The 18,680-nt window shown below is 39.1% G+C and overlaps 1 protein-coding gene across 50 annotated transcripts in view; it reads left to right on the top strand.

The window, feature by feature from the left end:
- The window catches only part of CACNA1C (calcium voltage-gated channel subunit alpha1 C), a 760,002-nt gene that overhangs the window by 716,125 nt on the left and 25,197 nt on the right, over positions 1 to 18,680 (top strand). For all 50 annotated transcript variants that reach the window (XM_041735639.1, XM_041735630.1, XM_041735636.1 and 47 more), the window contains 4 exons: positions 6,884 to 7,049; positions 7,625 to 7,752; positions 8,351 to 8,447; positions 10,367 to 10,469. In XM_041735639.1, the coding sequence (XP_041591573.1) occupies positions 6,884 to 7,049; positions 7,625 to 7,752; positions 8,351 to 8,447; positions 10,367 to 10,469 (494 nt within the window). The remainder of the gene's footprint in view (positions 1 to 6,883; positions 7,050 to 7,624; positions 7,753 to 8,350; positions 8,448 to 10,366; positions 10,470 to 18,680) is intronic.

Raw genomic sequence — 18,680 nt, 5'->3', positions numbered from 1 at the left:
ATAGACCTGCCCTACGACCCAGCAATTGCACTGTTGGGGATTTACCCCAAAGATTCAGATGCAATGAAACGTCGGGACACCTGCACCCCGATGTTTCTATCAGCAATGGCCACAATAGCCAAACTGTGGAAGGAGCCTCGGTGTCCATCGAAAGATGAATGGATAAAGAAGATGTGGTTTATGTATACAATGGAATATTACTCAGCAATTAGAAACGACAAATACCCACCATTTGCTTCAACGTGGATGGAACTGGAGGGTATTATGCTGAGTGAAATAAGTCAATCGGAGAAGGACAAACAGTGTATGTTCTCATTCATTTGGGGAATATGAATAATGGTGAAAGGGAATATAAAGGAAGGGAAAAGAAATGTTGGGAAATATCAGGAAGGGAGACAGAACATAAAGACTCCTAACTCGGGGAAACGAACTAGGGGTGGTGGAAGGGGAGGAGGGCGGGTGTTGGAGGGGAATGGGTGACGGGCACTGAGGTGGACACTTGACGGGATGAGCACTGGGTGTTTTTCTGTATGTTGGTAAATTAAACACCAATAAAAGTTAATTAAAAAAAAAAAAAAAAAGAAATCTAGCTGTAGGGCAGCCTGAGTGGCTCAGCGGTTTAGCGCCACCTTCAGCCCAGGGCGCGATCCTGGAGACCCCAGATCGAGGCCCACGTTGGGCTCCCTGCATGGAGCCTGCTTCTCCCTCTGCCTGTGTCTGACGATGCTTCCAAAAACATAAGAATAGTAATAACAATAGCCAGGGGAATTTTAAAAAAGAAAACCATAGCTGGGGGCATCACAATGCCAGATTTCAGGTTGTACTACAAAGCTGTGGTCATCAAGACAGTGTGGTACTGGCACAAAAACAGACACATAGATCAATGGAACAGAATAGAGAATCCAGAAGTGGACCCTGAACTGTATGGTCAACTAATATTCGATAAAGGAGGAAAGACTATCCATTGGAAGAAAGTCTCTTCAATAAATGGTGTTGGGAAAATTGGACATCCACATGCAGAAGAATGAAACTGGACCACTCTCTTTCACCATACACAAAGATTAACTCAAAATGGATGAGAGATCTAAATGTGAGACAAGAGTCCATCAAAATCCTAGAGGAGAACACAGGCAACACTCTTTTTGAACTTGGCCACAGTAACTTCTTGCAAGATACATCCACAAAGGCAAAAGAAACAAAAGCAAAAATGAACTATTGGGACTTCATCAAGATACGAAGCTTTTGCACAGCAAAGGATACAGTCAACAAAACTAAAAGACAACCTACAGAATGGGAGAAGATATTTGCAAATGACATATCAGATAAAGGGCTAGTTTCCAAGATCTATAAAGAACTTATTAAACTCAACACCAAAGAAACAAACAATCCAATCATGAAATGGGCAAAAGACATGAAGAGAAATCTCACAGAGGAAGACATGGACATGGCCAACAGGCACATGAGAAAATGCTCTGCATCACTTTCCATCAGGGAAATACAAATCAAAACCACAATGAGATACCACCTCACACCAGTGAGAATGGGGAAAATTAACAAGGCAGGAAACCACAAATGTTGGAGAGGATGTGGAGAAAAGGGAACCCTCTTACACTGTTGGTGGGAATGTGAACTGGTGCAGCCACTCTGGAAATCGGTGCGGAGGTTCCTCAAAGAGTTAAAAATAGACCTGCCCTATGACCCAGCAATTGCACTGTTGGGGATTTACCCCAAAGATACAGATGCAATGAAACGTCGGGACACCTGCACCCCGATGTTTCTATCAGCAATGGCCACAATAGCCAAACTGTGGAAGGAGCCTCGGTGTCCATCGAAAGATGAATGGATAAAGAGGATGTGGTTTATGTATACAATGGAATATTCCTCAGCAATTAGAAACGACAAATACCTACCATTTGCTTCAACGTGGATGGAACTGGAGGGTATTATGCTGAGTGAAATAAGTCAATCGGAGAAGGACAAACAGTGTATGTTCTCATTCATTTGGGGAATATGAATAATAGTGAAAGGGAATATAAAGGAAGGGAAAAGAAATGTTGGGAAATATCAGGAAGGGAGACAGAACATAAAGACTCCTAACTCTGGGAAACGAACTAGGGGTGGTGGAAGGGGAGGAGGGCGGGTGTTGGAGGGGAATGGGTGACGGGCAATGAGGTGGACACTTGACGGGATGAGCACTGGGTGTTTTTCTGTATGTTGGTAAATTGAACACCAATAAAAATTAATAAATAAAAAAATAACAATATCAGAAGAAATAAAATTCCAGGTGAAGGGCATTAAACAAGACAAAGAGGGATATTTGATATTGATAAAAGGTATATTCTACCAAGATTATATAACAATCATAAAACTAAAAAAAAATCATAAACCTACATGAGTCTAACAATATAGTTTGGAAATATATCAGTGAGACTAATATAATGGTAAGGAAAAAATGAACACACATAAATGGAGGCATGTAAAAAAAATGACAGAGCAAGTAGAACAAAATAAAAGAAAAGGTAAAGAATACCTAAAAATACAATTGACAAATTTAAGTCAATTTGTACTCAATAAATGGGAAAAAAAATATCCTTTTTAAACACCCAGAAACATTCACAAAAATTAGCCAAGATTTAAGTCACAAAGAAGAATTCAATAGATTCTAAAATTTCTCTAACTTCAATACTGCAAAAATTAGAAATTAACCACAAAAGCAATACTCCCTCCAAAATCTATACACTTAAATGCTTGAGTCGCTGTTCTAAATAATTCATAACTAAAAAAAAAAAATTCATAACTGATATACATCTTAGAAATGAAAGAATGAAAGAAGCACATCTCAAATTTACATGTTGCACCAATCAATACCAAAGAAAATTTCAAAGCCAAAATTTATTTTGCAAAATCTATAATAACCAAACTAATAATGGTTGGTAAAAGAATAGTAAATAACCCCAAAGTATGAAAGAACACACTTATTAAAATAAAAGCAGAAATTAATAAAATATTTTTAAAAATTTAGCAGTAAACCCTAAAACTAAGTCTTTGAAAAGACCAATAAATAGACAAACTTTCATCAAATCCAATTTTTTAAAAAATACACAACATCAGAAATAAGAAACGTAACACAATCACAGATGTGGAAGAGATTTTTAAAATGATAAAATATTATGAACAAATTTATGCCAATATATGTGAGAATCTAGAAGTAGATGACTTTATATAGGAAAATATACATATGGTTTCACTCATATGGGGAATATAAGAAATAGTGCAAGGGATTATAGGGGAAAGGAGAGAAAATTAGTGGGAAAAATGAGAGAGGGGGACAAACCATAAGAGACTCCTAACTCTGGGAAATGAACAAAGGATAGCAGAAGGGGAGGTGGGCGGGGGGTTGGGGTAACTGAGTGATGGGCACTGAGGAGGGCACTTAATGGGATGAGCACTGGGTGTTATACTATATGTTGGCAAATTGAACTTCAATAAAAACAACAAAAGAGGAAAATATAAATACAAAATTGTCTTCAAAACAATTTTTTTTAATTAACCACAATAGAAATTGAAAAGGTAGTCAAAGTTTTAGTCCTCAAAAAGTTCTAAGTTCTTGGTTTTGGTTTAGGTCCCGATCTCAGGGTCTTGGGATCAAGCTCCAAATCAGACTCCATGCTCAGCAGGGAATCTACTTAGAATTCTCTCTTTCCCTCTCCCTCTGCCCCTCCCCACCACTGTCTCTCTCTCTCTCTCTCTCTCACTCTCTCTCAAATAAATAAATAAATCTTTTTTTAAAACTGGGTAAAAGACTTGAATAGACATTTCTCCAAAGAAGATATATGAATGGCCAATAAGCACATGAAAAGAAGCTCAACATCACTAATCATAAGGGAAATGTAAATCAAAACTATAGTAAGATAACCTCATATTCATTAGAAGGGCTATTACTATCAAAAAAATAAAATAAAATAAAATAAAATAAAATAAAATAAAACAGAAAACAACAAGTGTTGGCAAGGATGTGGAGCAATTGGAATCTTTATGTCCTGCTAGTGGGATATGAAAAGGCATAGCCATTGTGGAAAACAGTATGATAGTTCCTCAAAAAATTAAAAATAAAATTACCATATGATCCATCAATTCCATTTCTGGGTATATACCCCAAACAATTGAAAGCAAGATCTAGAAGAAATGTTTATATACTCCTGTTCATAACAGCATTATTCACAATGGGCAAAATGTGGAAGCAACCCAAGTGCCCATTGACAGATGAATAGATAAGCAGAATGTGGTATATACATATAATGAAATATTATTCAGCCTTGAAAAAGGAAGGAAATTCTGCAGTATGCTACAATATGATTGAAACTCAAGAACATTATGCTAAGTGAAATAAACCCATCACAAAAGACTAATACTATGTGATTCCACTTATATGAGGTCCTTAGTCAAAATTGTAACACATAAAGTAGAGTGGTGGTTGCCAGGGCCAAGGGGTAGAGGAGAATCGGGAGTTATCAGTTAATGGGCAGAGTTTCAATTTTACAAGATGAAAAGAACTATGGAGATGGATGCTGGTGATGGCTGTACAACAATGTGAATATATTTAATACCACTAAACTAAATACTTAAAAATAGTTAAGATGGTAAATTTTATGTTATGTGTATTTTACTACAATAAAAAGAAAATAAATAAACCCTTTTTAAAAATGTAATTGCCTATGTAAACTACACAAGAGAAACTGTAGAGCTATGAGAATTCAGCAAACTTCTATATATAAAGTCAACTGTATGCCTTTACAGGAAATATAGCTTCTTGAGTGTACTGCTTATAATAGCAACATCTTGTTTAAGTAAGATACCTAGAAATAATCTAAAAAATATATACACAGGGGAATTATAAAAATTTCTTAAAAGACATTAAATAAGGCCTAACTAAATGGAGAGATGTGCCATGTTCGTGGCTGGGAGACATAATGTTACAAAAATATCAGATTCTCCAAGTTAATCTATGCCATTCCAGTAAGACTCACAGTGAGATTATTCATCGAACTTGAGCTGATTCTAATGTAACTGTATAAGAAAAAAGGAAAATGAATAGCCAAGACAATTTTGAAAAACAATAAGCTGGAAGGACTCACTGTTTATAAGAGAGCAAGACTTAATATAGAACTATAGTGATTAAGACAATGTGGTCCATTGGTACCAACATAGACAAATAAACCTACAGAAGAGAATGAAAAGGCTATTATGAGACTCACACATCTATGGAAATATAATTTATGTCAGAAGGGATATTCCAAATCAGTAGATAAAGATGAACTATTCAATAAATTGTATTAAGAACATTGGTTATCTAAACAGGAAAATATAAAGCATATTTCTACCTTATATCGAACACAAAAACAAATTTCAGATTAATGGGTTATTATATAAAACAAAATCTTAGAAGTTTTAGAACATATAGGAGAATATCTTTATCACCGAGACTAAGGAAAGATTTCTTTAAGCAAGATGGCAAAAAGCAGTGAAATTTAAAAGTTAGATCAATCAGGGGCACCTGCATGCCTCAGTTAGTTAAATGTCCAATTCTTGATTTCAGCTCAGGTTATGATCTCAGGGTCATAGGATGGAGCCCTGTATTGGGCTCCCTACTCAGTGGGAAGTCTGCTTGAGATTCTCTCTCTCCCTTTACCCCTCCCCCAGCTCGCTCTCTCTCTCTCTCTCTCTCTCTCTCTCTAAAATAAATAGATAAATCTTAAAATAAAATATACATTCAAAATAAATAAGCTTCACTGTAAATAAGGCTGTAGACAAGCCATAGGTTGGAAGAAAGTACTTACTACACATGTAACTCACAAAGTATTAATAGAAAGAATATATTTTAAAACTCACAATGAACAAGAAGACAAATAACCCATGAGACAAACAGACAAAAATATGAAAATGCAGTTCACAGAAGATAAAATAAAAATTCTTAACCTATTAATCATTTAAACCTAAATTAAGACAGCAATGAAATATCATTTTACATCCATCGTATGAGCAACATTTTTTTAAGATTCACTAATACAAAGAGTTGACAAGTCTAAACTCATTGAATCAGAAAGTAGAAAAGGAATTGCCAGGAGCTGGAAGCAGTGGGGATAGGGAGAAGTTGGTAGAAGGGCACACGCTTCCAGCTCTAAGATAAGGAAGGTCTGAAGATCTGTTAACTAGGTGGGAAGAATCCCTCCACAACTCAAATTGTCATGATGGACACTTTAAATATCTTACAATTTTATTCATCATATACCTCAGTAAAACTGGAAAAAAGTTGATAGGTCTGCAGAGCAATGGCATTTGTCCCACACTGACGACCAGAACATAAATTGCACAAACCCTTGGAGAATCAGCAGTACCAACTGAAAGTGAAGACATGTCGGCTTCACCTGGCAATTCCACTTTCTTCAGATATCCAAGGCATGGACCTGCATGTTGATTGCAGGGTTCTTTGTAATAGCAAAAGAGAAAAGAAAAAGAGAAACCTTTAACAAGATGGCAGGTTTTTAAAAATGGTATATACATAGAATATACTGCTATCTGGCCATTAAGATGGATGAACTAGAGGCTAATGGGAAAATCTCCAAAACTTAACATGAATTACAAACAGAGGGATTTTTCAGAACAGATAGTTTGTTACCATTTATGGAAAGTTTTAAAACATTCAAAACGATGCCATGTATTTTCATATTTAGTGAATGTACCAGAGCATTCAGGGAATGATAAACACCAAATTCAATTTAGAAGTTCCCTCTGGGAAGGGAGGATGGGGCAAGGGGTGAGGGAAAGATCCAGAGATATGAGATGGGCCCCACGGGTGGTAGACTCTCTCACTGCTCTCCCCTAGGTGTGCCACAGGGGAGGCATGGCAGGACATCATGCTGGCCTGCATGCCAGGGAAGAAGTGTGCCCCCGAGTCGGAGCCCAGCAACAGCACAGAAGGTGAAACACCCTGTGGCAGCAGCTTCGCAGTCTTCTACTTCATCAGCTTCTACATGCTCTGTGCCTTCCTGGTAAGCTGAGGTGGGACTGAACAGCCCACATGTCATGAGTATGCAGTTCAAGGCAGCCTACGCCCTCTATCTCTGCATCTTGCAGTCAGAGAAACAGACTTGGAAAGACTCAGTTAGTAGCAATGTCCAACCAGTAGACAAGGACACAAAGCCCTGGGCCAGAGTGAGCCCAACCAGCATCTTTCTTATGCATTCTTGGCTCTTGTCGTGGTGGCATTGTCCCAGGGGACAGAAAGGGATGTGTGTAGAGGCCTAGAGGCAACCCATATGTTTTTGACACTTTGATGAGCAGTGTGAGGAAGAGTGGTGGAGAAAGCTGCCCCCTGTCCTTAGGGGACAAACTGCCCAGCAGTTTAGTATGAGGGAAGCTGTCCAGCCCACATGTGGGGTTCATTCCACATCATTCTGAGGAGAGCTGTGTCAGATTCATACCAAAGAGACCCGAGTTCCAGGGGCTGGTGTTTTAAATGATGAATATAGCTGGTCTTTAGAAATGTGGCTTCTACCATGCATGGCACCAGCTGGCAAAATGGATTCAGGTGGCAAGAAACTCATCATATCTCTGTTCTCTGCAGATCATTAACCTCTTTGTAGCTGTCATCATGGATAACTTTGACTACCTGACAAGGGACTGGTCAATTCTTGGTCCCCATCATCTGGATGAATTTAAAAGAATCTGGGCAGAGTATGATCCTGAAGCCAAGTAAGTTCCTAGAGGGAAACACTGATTTCCAAAGCCCAGAGGACCATACCTATAGAAGAGGTTCAACACAGGTTAGCACTGGGTGGACCAATTAGAAACACTGAACAACACCAGACCCCAGGGTCAAGAGTCAAGGTCCAGCAATAACAGGCCAAGCATCTTTGGCTAAGTCAAGAATGTAACTATTTTCAGTTGAACAGAAGGATGGGAAATCCTAGTAAGTATTCAAGTGAAAATGTTTAGAGTCAAGTAGATCTCAACTCTATTCTCACCTCGGATTCAAGGATACAATCACATTTGATTAACAGTTAATAAATGCCTCTTGGTCACATGGTTAGATTGCAGCAGCAAGTATATGTGAGAGTCTAATTGCACTACTCAAAGTCCCTTTCTTGAACACAGCCCTGGTGGAAAATTGCTCATCAAAATCTAAACATGTATATACTGGTTTTGGGGTTTTACCATGCAATTCTGCAACTCTGTACCGAGTTTGACCAATAGGGCAACAGCTATGGAGAGCCTGGTATATATGTCCTGGGCTGCTCGCTGAGACCATGGCCCTCTGATGGATCTTTCTCTCCTCTCCTCTCTCTTTTAGGGGTCGAATCAAACACCTAGATGTAGTGACCCTGCTCCGGCGGATTCAGCCCCCACTGGGTTTTGGGAAGCTGTGCCCTCACCGTGTGGCTTGCAAAGTAAGGGATGACCTGGGTTCATGGGAGAAAAAGAGAAAACAAGGGAGGGAAGAAGCCTATTTGTCTTGTGACCATGGTCAGGCCTTTGATCCTTTAAGGGAATGAAGACAATACTTATGTATTAAAGAAATGAGCTTGAACCAGATTATATTTTAAGGTTCCTTCCAACAGTAAGTCCTCAGCTACAGTAAGTCCTCAGATTGTATAAAGGAAAACTGAAGTGAATGCCTCTTGACCCAGTGAGCCACATGCGCAGTCCCATCAGTCTGTGCCACCTAGGCATCCTGGAAGACGTCCAGCCAAGGATGGACGGATTAGGAGTTCTCTTACTGGGATCAGAGGGCTATTAAAGAGTCCATGCTTCAGCTTCAGGGACCTCAAAAGCCCTAAAACTGTGTACAAAATCCCTGAAACACTCACAAATTATACCAGAGAGAGGATCTGTCATGTTCATCAGATTTCTAAGCGAGTCCATGACCCCATAAAAGTAAAAGGCAAGCATCCTAGACTCTTTAGACCCAACTCTTGCTCATGTGGTCCTCACATGATCCTGAGAGTGAGCACTCCCTTAAATTGTGTGCCCAGGCACCTCCCTTACCTCACAGTAATCCCAACCAGATAGCCCCACAGTTGCTGGAGAGTATTATTCCTACTCTATTCCCTCTTATTTTAATTCCCATTTCCACCATTCTGTAATCCCTGTTGGAATAACAATGAGCTGAAAAGGGGTTGGGGAAAGTGAGGTCAGAGAGCTGTATAGAAGCACAGATACAAAAATTCAACTGTGGATAATCCATTCATGGAAAATGGAAAATTGAATTGTGCTTTGTTTTACTCAGTTTTTTCTCATTTATATCTCCACTTTGTTCCAAAAAAGATTTTAGAAGATTTCCAAGGTTATAGAAGATATGAGGGGGAAAAAGCACAAATGGAAAGTCAAAGCACAATGGAAAAAAAAAAAAGCAGGGACAAGTGTGTCCTGCATGAGGTGATAGTGCATCCATCATGGCCTCCAGATGGGCCTGGACAGGCTAGCAACTGGATGTTCAGCTTCCCAGTGACCACGCCATAATTCACAATGTCTGTGAGAGACAAGAAGATCCAGTCAGTCAGGAAAATTATAACTCCTCTTGGCACTATGATTAACAGGAGGACACCATGTGATCTAATAAGTAACATCTTTGACCACATCTTGAGAGCAAACGTCAGAATGACTTTCATGGTGCTCTTTCTCATAATTACTCTGGTGTGCATTGAGGGTCCCACACCAGGGCACAATCAATGGCAGCAATTTAGGGTGGTGAGAAAGGATGGAAAAGGGCAATCCAGTCCTAACCAGTCAACAAGCTTTTGGCCCAGCTTGATGCAGAGGTATATTTTTCAGTATACAGAAAAAAGGATGCACTGCATCCTGCATGCAAACCTGCCATTACTGTCTCCTGCATGCAAACCTACCATTACTGTCTTATCCTTATGATATGACAGTATTCTTATGATACTGTCTTATCAGGGCTTTGGATGAATTCTGGCTGGCAGGTGGGCTCTCAGCAAGTGCCTGGCATGCAGCTGTTCTTTGTTGCCAGTAGAGAGCACACCCATATGCCTGAGTAGACATTTGAACTAAGGAGAGGTTTGGGTGGCTAAACATCCTTTTGTGGAAGCAATGATGTAATAAGAACAAATATTATTCCTCCCTCACTCTGTGTTGAAGAGCTGAGATTTATGGCAGAGCTGACATCCTCCCCAGAATAGGTTTTAAATACATTTTAGTGACCCATGCCTCAAACCCCTGCCTGCTTCTGACACATGCACACAAGTTTCAAGGCTCCATCCCAGCATTCTCCTGCCATTGTGGTTCTGTGGGTCCTTTGAGAACAGTTTGCTGTAATCACCAGCTTTGCCTCCACTTCCCCCTCCAGCGTCTAGTCTCCATGAACATGCCTCTGAACAGTGATGGGACGGTCATGTTCAATGCCACCCTGTTTGCCCTGGTCCGGACAGCCCTGCGGATCAAAACAGAAGGTAAGCATCATCTGAGGGTCACTGGGAGAGCCACTCAGAAAATCAAGAAGACTAACCAAACAGCTTGCAAAGTGCTCCCATCATCTTCCCATTCTGTGTAGGATCAGAGGAGTGGTTCAGTGATAATCTTTACATCCAGGGATGTTGAAGAGGCCTAGCTTACTCATGTTTCCTTTGGTCTTTGAATGGCCTTCTGGTCTCTAGCTTATTTATTTTTAATTCTAGCCTTCCATTAATGTCTAGAAATTATTCGAGGTGATATCTTGAAGTCAAAGCTTTAGAATCAAAACAGCAGAAGGTGATGAGTGTTATGTAAAGCAGAGCTAAGCCCCATATAAATGGAATTTTACTGACTGTGTGGGTCTCTCAAATGCTTAACTGTCTTAATTGTCAGAAAGGGGTCATATTGGCAAATGGTGACGATGGTCAGGGTCATCACATACTATTGTACAGGCTGTGTCTGCATCAAGGTGTTTGGCCAGCCAACAGGTGTGGGTTTAAAATTTCATTTGCCTGCTAGTTGGGCCATGCTCCCTCAAGGCTGTGTTTACCTGAAAGGATGACTTCTGCTTTGCACAAAGATACCCTATGGGATAGCAGCAGCCTTGACTGGGATAATCTGCTGTCCTATAACAGATAATTATTTCTGAACCACTCTGTGGAAAAAGGCATAAAGAATGTACCTAAGAAGATATGATTGTTCTCCAAGAGCTTCTAGCTTATTACAGTGTTTTGTAGAGTGTAGTCAAAAGACCACCTGCCTCAGATTCAGCTGTTGAAGATTGTTTAAAATGTGATAAGTCATTTATTCTCTCTTTACTTCAGCTTCTTTATTTGTAAAATAAGAAAGATAGCGATGTGTGGAAAAATCAGTAAATAATCCATCAGAGAAGTAAGTGCCTTTTCTCAGTTAAATCCTTCCAGAAAATAATAGAAACATCTAACATGAAGGAAAACAAGAACCAGGCCAGCAAGACACATGTTTTTAAAAATGAGCTAATCTTTAAAAAACTAAAAATAGTTCAAGTTACATTGCTGAACTAAGGAGAAACAAAAGCCGAAGGAGACGGTCCAAGACGCTGGCATAGGAAGACTCTGAACTCACCTCCTCCCAAGGACACACCAAATCTACACCCACATATGGAGCAATTCATCCTGAAGGACTGAGAGCTGATTGAACAACTTCTATACAACAAAGGTTAGAGGGGCCACACAGAGGAATAGCAGGAAAGATGAAAATATGGTAACCATGGGAAAACACCCCTCTCACACCCCGAACCAATGTGATAATTTGCAGTGAGAAAAGATAGCACTGGCCATAAACCCAGATTCACCCACCCTGGGACACCAGAAAAATAGTGGCTTAAAGGGCAACAAGACTATAAATGAATTAAATCCACTCACATCCACTAAATGGCAAGGGAAGGGGAACTACTGGAACTCTCTCCAGGTTGAAGGTCCCAATAAGCACCATTGTTTACATTCCCTTCCACCTTGATAGTGCAGATGGGAGCAGGGCCCAGGCACTCTGGTTGGCCTGCCAGGGTTACTCCAGCGAGCCCCAGGCCCTTGGCCCATACCAGCTAACCCCCAGATAGCTCTCCACCCATGCCCGCCCAGCTCCAACCACCCCACCAACGTGGCTTCTGGTCTCAGTGCACCCCCAGAACTTCTAGCCAGTGCCTGCTCCAGCTCCAGCCAACCCCATCAGGGTTGTCCAGGTATAGTGTACCCCTGGACTCCCCCACACCATGCTGGCTTCAGCTACAGCCAGCCAGCCAGCCAAAACTTCCAGGCATATGCAATATACACAGGGGACATTCCTACACAAGGCTACCCCTTAAGATTGGGAGAGGTGACTATTCCACCTAAGTTGTAGAGACTAACCTTGAAAGTCAAACAAAATGAGGATACAGAAGAATAGGTTCTAAATGAAAGAACAAGATAAAACCCCAGGGGGAAAAAACCCTGACAAAATAGAGATAGGTCACTTACCAGGCAAAGTAGAGTTCAAAGTAATGGTCATGAAGCTCACCAAACTCAGGAGAAGAATGGAGGAACACAGTAAGACCTACAACAAAAAGTTAGAAAATATAAGAAAGTACCAAACAGGAATTACAGAGCTGAAGAATACAATAATTGAATTGAAAAATACACTAGGAATCAACAACAGATTAGATGATACAGAAGAATGGATCAGCAATCTGGAAGACAGAACAGTGGAAATCACTCAGTCAGAACCCAAAAAAGAAAAAAGAATTTTTAAAAATGAGAATAATTTTAACTTCCCTAATATGGGGAAAGAAACAAGCATGAGTCCAGGAGGCACAGAAAACCCCCCTCAAAATCAATAAAAATAGATCAACACCTCAACATATAATAAATAATGAAGCTTGCAAACTTAAGAGATAAAGAGAAAGTCTTGAAAGTAGCTCAGGACAGAAGGTTTTTAACCTACAAGAGTAGAAACATAAGGCTGGCAGCAGACCTGTCCACAGAGACCTGGCAAGCCAGAAAGGACTGGCATGATATATTCATTGTGTTAAATGGGGAAAAAATGCAACAAAGAATAGTTTATTCAGCAAGGCTATCATTCAGAATAGAAGGAGAGATCAAGAGTTTCTAGGACAAACAAAAGCTGAAGCAACTTGTGAATACTAAACCAGCCCTGCAAGAAATATTGAAAGGGATCCTCTGAATGAATAGAGAGCCCAAAAGTAACAAAGACCAGAAAGGAACAGAGACAGTCTACAGAAACAACAACTTTACAGGTAAATGGCACTAAAACTCAGATCTTTCAGTACTTACTCTGAGTGTAAATGGACTAAATGCTCCAATCAAAAGATACAGGGCATCAGATTTGATTGAAAAAAAAAAAGAAACAAGACCTATCAACATGCTATCTATAAGTGACTCATTCTAGACTCAAAGACACCTCCAGGTTGAAAGTGAGAGGGTGGAGAACCATTTATCATGCTAATGGACATCAAAAGAAAACTAGAGTAGCAATCTTTATATCAGACAAACTAGATTTTAAACCAAAGACTGTAATAAGAGATGAATAAGGACACTCTACTATAATAAAAGGATCTCTCTAACAAAAAAAAACTAAGAATGGTAAATATTTATGCTCCTAACTTGGGAGCAATTATATAAATCAATTAATAACAAAATTAAAGAAACACATTGATAATAATACAATAATAGTAAGGGACTTTAACACCATACTCACAGCAATGGATAGATAATCTAAGCAGATCAACAAAGAAACAAGGGCTTTGAATGACACACTGGACCAGGTGGACTTCGTATATATATTCAGAATATTTCACACTAAAGCAAAGTACTCACATTCTTCTTGAGTGCACATGGAACATTCTTCAGAGATCACATACTGGGTCACAAATCAGGTCTTCACTGGTACCAAAAGATTGAGATTATACCATGTATATTTTCATACCATGATGCTTTAAAATTTGAACTCAATCACAAGAAAAAATTTGGAAGGGGGCAGCCCAGGTGGCTCAGTGGTTTAGCACTGCCTTTGGCCCAGAGCGTGGTCCTGGGGACCTGGAATTGAGTCCCACGTTGGGCTCCCTGCATGGAGCCTGCTTCTCCCTCTGCCTGTGTCTCTGCCTCTCTCTCTCTCTCTATCTCTGTCTCTCATAAATAAATAAATAAAATATTTTTAAAAAATTTGGAGGGAAGACAAATACATGGAGGTTAAAGAGCATCCTACTAAAAAATGAATGAGTCAACCAAGAAATTAAAGGAAAATTTTTTTAAAAAATACATGGAAACAAATGAAAATGAAAACACAACAATTCAGAACCTTTGGGATGCAGCAAAGGGAGTCCTAAGAGGGAAGTATATAGCAAAATAGCCTTTCTCAAGAAACAGGAAAGGTCTCAAATACACAACCTAACCTTACACCAAAAGGAGCTGGAAAAGAACAGCAAACAAAGCCTAAATCCAGCAAAAGAAGATAAATAATAAAGATTACGGCCTAAATCAATGATATAGAGATTTTGAAAAAATATAGAACATATCAACAAAACTAGAAGTTAAGAAAATTGATAAATCCTAGCAAGACTTATTTTTTTAAAAAAGAGAGAGAAAGGACCCAAATAAAACCATAAATGAAAGAGGAGAGATCACAACCAATACTTAAGAAATACAAACAATTATAAAATAATATTATGAGCAATTATATGCCAACAAATTAGGGAATCTGGAAGAAGTAGATGTATTCCTAGAAACATAAAAACTACCAAAACTGAAACAGGAAGAAATAGAAAACCTCAACAAGCCCATAACCAGCAAAGAAATTAAATCAGTAATCAGAAACCTCCCAAACAGGGATCCCTGGGTGGCACAGCGGTTTGGTGCCTGCCTTTGGCCCAGGGCGCGATCCTGGAGACCCGGGATCGAATCCCACATCAGGCTCCCGGTGCATGGAGCCTGCTTCTCCCTCTGCCTATGTCTCTGCCCCCTGCCCTCTCTCTCTCTCTGTGTGACTATCATAAATAAATTTTAAAAAATTTAAAAAAAAAAGAAACCTCCCAAACAAACAAGAGTCCAGGGCCAGATGGCTTCTCAGCAAAATTCTAAAAAAACATTTTAAAAATAACTAATACCTATTATTCTGAAGCCGTTTCAAAAAAAAAAATAGAAATGGAAGGACAATTTCCAAACTCATTCTATGAAGCCAGCATTACCTTGATCCCAAAATCAGACAAAGCCCCCACCAAAAAAAAAAAAATTACAAACCAATGTCCCTGATGAACATGGATGCAAAAATTCTCACGAAGATCCTAGCTAATAGTATCTAACAGTACATTAAAAGGATTACTCACCAAAACCAAGAGAGATGTATTCCTGGGCTGCAAAGGTAGTTCAACATCCACAAATCAGTCAATGTGACACAACACATTAATAAAAGGAAGGACAAGAACCATATGATCTTTTGAATAGATTCAGAAAAAGCATTTGACAAAATACAGCATCCTTTCTTGATAAAAATTCTGCAGTGTAGGGATAGAGGGAACATACCTCAATATCATAAAAGCCATATATTAAAAACCCACAGCAAAAAAATTAAAAAAAAAAAAAAAGGGATCCCTGGGTGGCGCAGCGGTTTGGCGCCTGCCTTTGGCCCAGGGCGCGATCCTGGAGACCCGGGATCGAATCCCACGTCAGGCTCCCGGTGCATGGAGCCTGCTTCTCCCTCTGCCTGTATCTCTGCCTCTCTCTCTCTCTCTCTGTGTGACTATCATAAATAAATAAAAAAAATTAAAAAAAAACCCACAGCAAATATTCTCAAAGAGGAAAACTTAGATCTTTTTTCCTAAGGTCAGGAACACATCAGGGATGTCCACTCTCACCATTTTTGTTCAACATGGTACAGGAAATCCTAGCCTCATCAATCAGACAACAAAAAGAAATAAAAGGCATCCAAATTGGCAAAGAAGCCAAATTTTCACTCTTAGCAGATGACTTGATACTCTATGTAGAAAACCAATGACTCCACCTAAAAATTGCTAGAACTGTTATAGGTATTCAGCAAAGTGGCAGGATATAAAATCAATGCACAGAAATCAGTTGCATTTCTATACACTAATAATGAAGCAGAAGAAAGAGAAACCAAAGAATCTATCCCTTTTACAGTTGCACCCAAAACCATATACCTAGGAATAAACCTACTCAAAGAGGTAAAGGATCCATACTCTGAAGACTAAACAGTACTTATGAAAGAAATTGAGGAAAAGATAAAGAAATTGAAAAACATTCTATGCTCATGGATTGGAAGAACAGATATTATTTAAATGTCTATGCTACCAAAAGCAATCTACATATTCAATGCAATCACTATCAAAATGCCCCTTCAACATTTTTCAAAGAGCTGGAACAAACAATCGTAAAATTTGTATGGAACCAGAAAAGACCCCAAATAGCAAAAGGAATGTTGAAAAAGAAAACCAAAGCTGGAGGTATCACAATTCCAGACTTCAAGCTGTATTACAGAAGTGTGATCATCAAGACAGTATGGTATTGGCACAAAAACAGACATATAGATCAATGGAACAGGAGAGAACCCAGAAATGGACCCTCAACTCTATAGTCAGCTAATCTTCAACAAAGAATGAAAGAATATCCAGTGGAAAAAAGACCATCTCTTTAACAAGTGGTGCTGAGAAAACTGGACAGCCACATGCAGAAGAATGAAGCTGGACCACTTTCTTACACCATACATAAAAATAAACTCATAATAGATGAAAGACCTAAATGTGAGACAGGAATCCATCAAAATCCTAGAGAAGAACACTCGCTGCAACCTCTGTGACCCCATCCACAGCAACTTCTTGCTAGACACATCTCCAAAGGCAAGAGAAACATAAGCAAAAATGAGCTATTGGAACATCATCAAGATAAAAAGCTTTTGCACAAACAAAAGGGAAACAATCAACGAAACTAAAAAGGCAGCCTACAGAATGGGAGAAGATATTTGTAAATGACATATCAGAGAAAGGGCTAGTATCCAAAATCTATAAAGAACTTATCAAACTCTATAACCAAAAATTTAAAAATCCAGTCAAGAAATGGGCAGAAGACATGAGCAGTCATTTCTCCGAAGAAGAACTATACATGGCCAACAGACACATGAAAAAGTGCACAACATCACTCATCATCAGAGAAGTACAAATCAAAACCACAATGAGATACCACCTCACATCAGTCAGAATGACTAACATGAACAATTCAGGAAACAACAGATGTTGGTGAGGACCCAGAGGATGGGGAGCCCTCTTACGCTGTTGGTGGGAATGCAAGCTGGTGCAGCCAGTCGGGAAAACAGTATGGAGGTTCCTCAAGAAGTTAAAAATAGAGCTACCCTATGACCCAGCAATTGCACTACTGAGTATTTATCCAAAGGATACAAACATAGTGATTTGAAGGGGCATATGCACCACAATGTTTATAGCAACAATGTCTACAACGGCCAAAATATGGAAAGAGCCCAGATGTCCATCAACAGATAAATAGATAAAGAAGTTGTTTTACATATATATATTTCCATTTTATATATATATATATATATGTATATATATTACATATATATAATGGAATATTACTCAGCCATCAAAAAAGAATGAAATCTTGTCATTTGCAATGCCATGCATGGAACTACAGTGTATTATGCTTAGCGAAATAAGTCAGTCAGAGAAAGACAAATACCATATGGTTTCACTCATATGTGGAATTTAAGGACTAAAACAGATGAACATAGGGGAAGGGAAGGGAAAATAAAATAAGACAGAAACAGAGAAGGAGACAAACCATAAGAGATTCTTAACTCTAGGAAAAAACTGAGGGTTGCTGGAGGGAAGGTCAAGGGGGTGGGGTACCGGGGTGGTGGGCATTAAGAAGGGCACTTGAAATAATTCATCAGTTGTATGCAACAGATGAATCCTAAATTCTACCTCTGAAACTAATAATATATTATTATTAATATGCATATGCTATATGCATATTAATAATGGATATATAATTATATATAATTATAATTATATATAATTAGCGTATGTTAATTGAAAAATGAAAATAGTTCTTAAAACATCAAGTGTACTAACATTCACATAATAGGAGTTCCAGAAAGGAGTGGGGAGGCCTATTTGAAGTTATTTGAACTTATCTGAAGAAATAATGGCTGAAAATTTCCCTAACCTGGGGAAGAAAACAGACATCCAGTTCCAGGAAGCACAGAAATCCCTAAACAAGATGAACCCAAAAAGACTCATACCAAGAAATATTATAATTAAATTGCTAAAAGTTAAAGACAGGGATGCCTGAGTGGCTCAGTGGCTGGGCGTCTGCCTTCGGGCTGGGGTGTGATCCTGGAGTCCTGGGATCCTGGAGTCCCACATCGGGCTCCCTGCATGCAGCCTGCTTCTCTCTCTGCCTCTCTCTCTCTCTCTCTCTCTCTGTGTCTCTCATGAATAAACATAAAATCTTTAAAAGAATAAAATAAATAAAAGTTAAAGACAAGGGGAGAATTTTTAAAGCAGCAAGAGAAAAACAACTTGTTGTGTACAAAGGAACACCCATAAGACTGTCAGCATATTTTTCAGCATAAATTTTGCATGGCAGAGTGAGTGGGATAATATATTCAAAGTACTGAAAGAAAACACTGCAACCAAGACACTCCAGCTG

This window comes from Vulpes lagopus, chromosome 21, assembly GCF_018345385.1.
Source record: "Vulpes lagopus strain Blue_001 chromosome 21, ASM1834538v1, whole genome shotgun sequence".
Classification (NCBI taxonomy): Eukaryota; Metazoa; Chordata; class Mammalia; order Carnivora; family Canidae; genus Vulpes; species Vulpes lagopus.
This window is presented reverse-complemented; position numbering and strand designations above follow the sequence as displayed.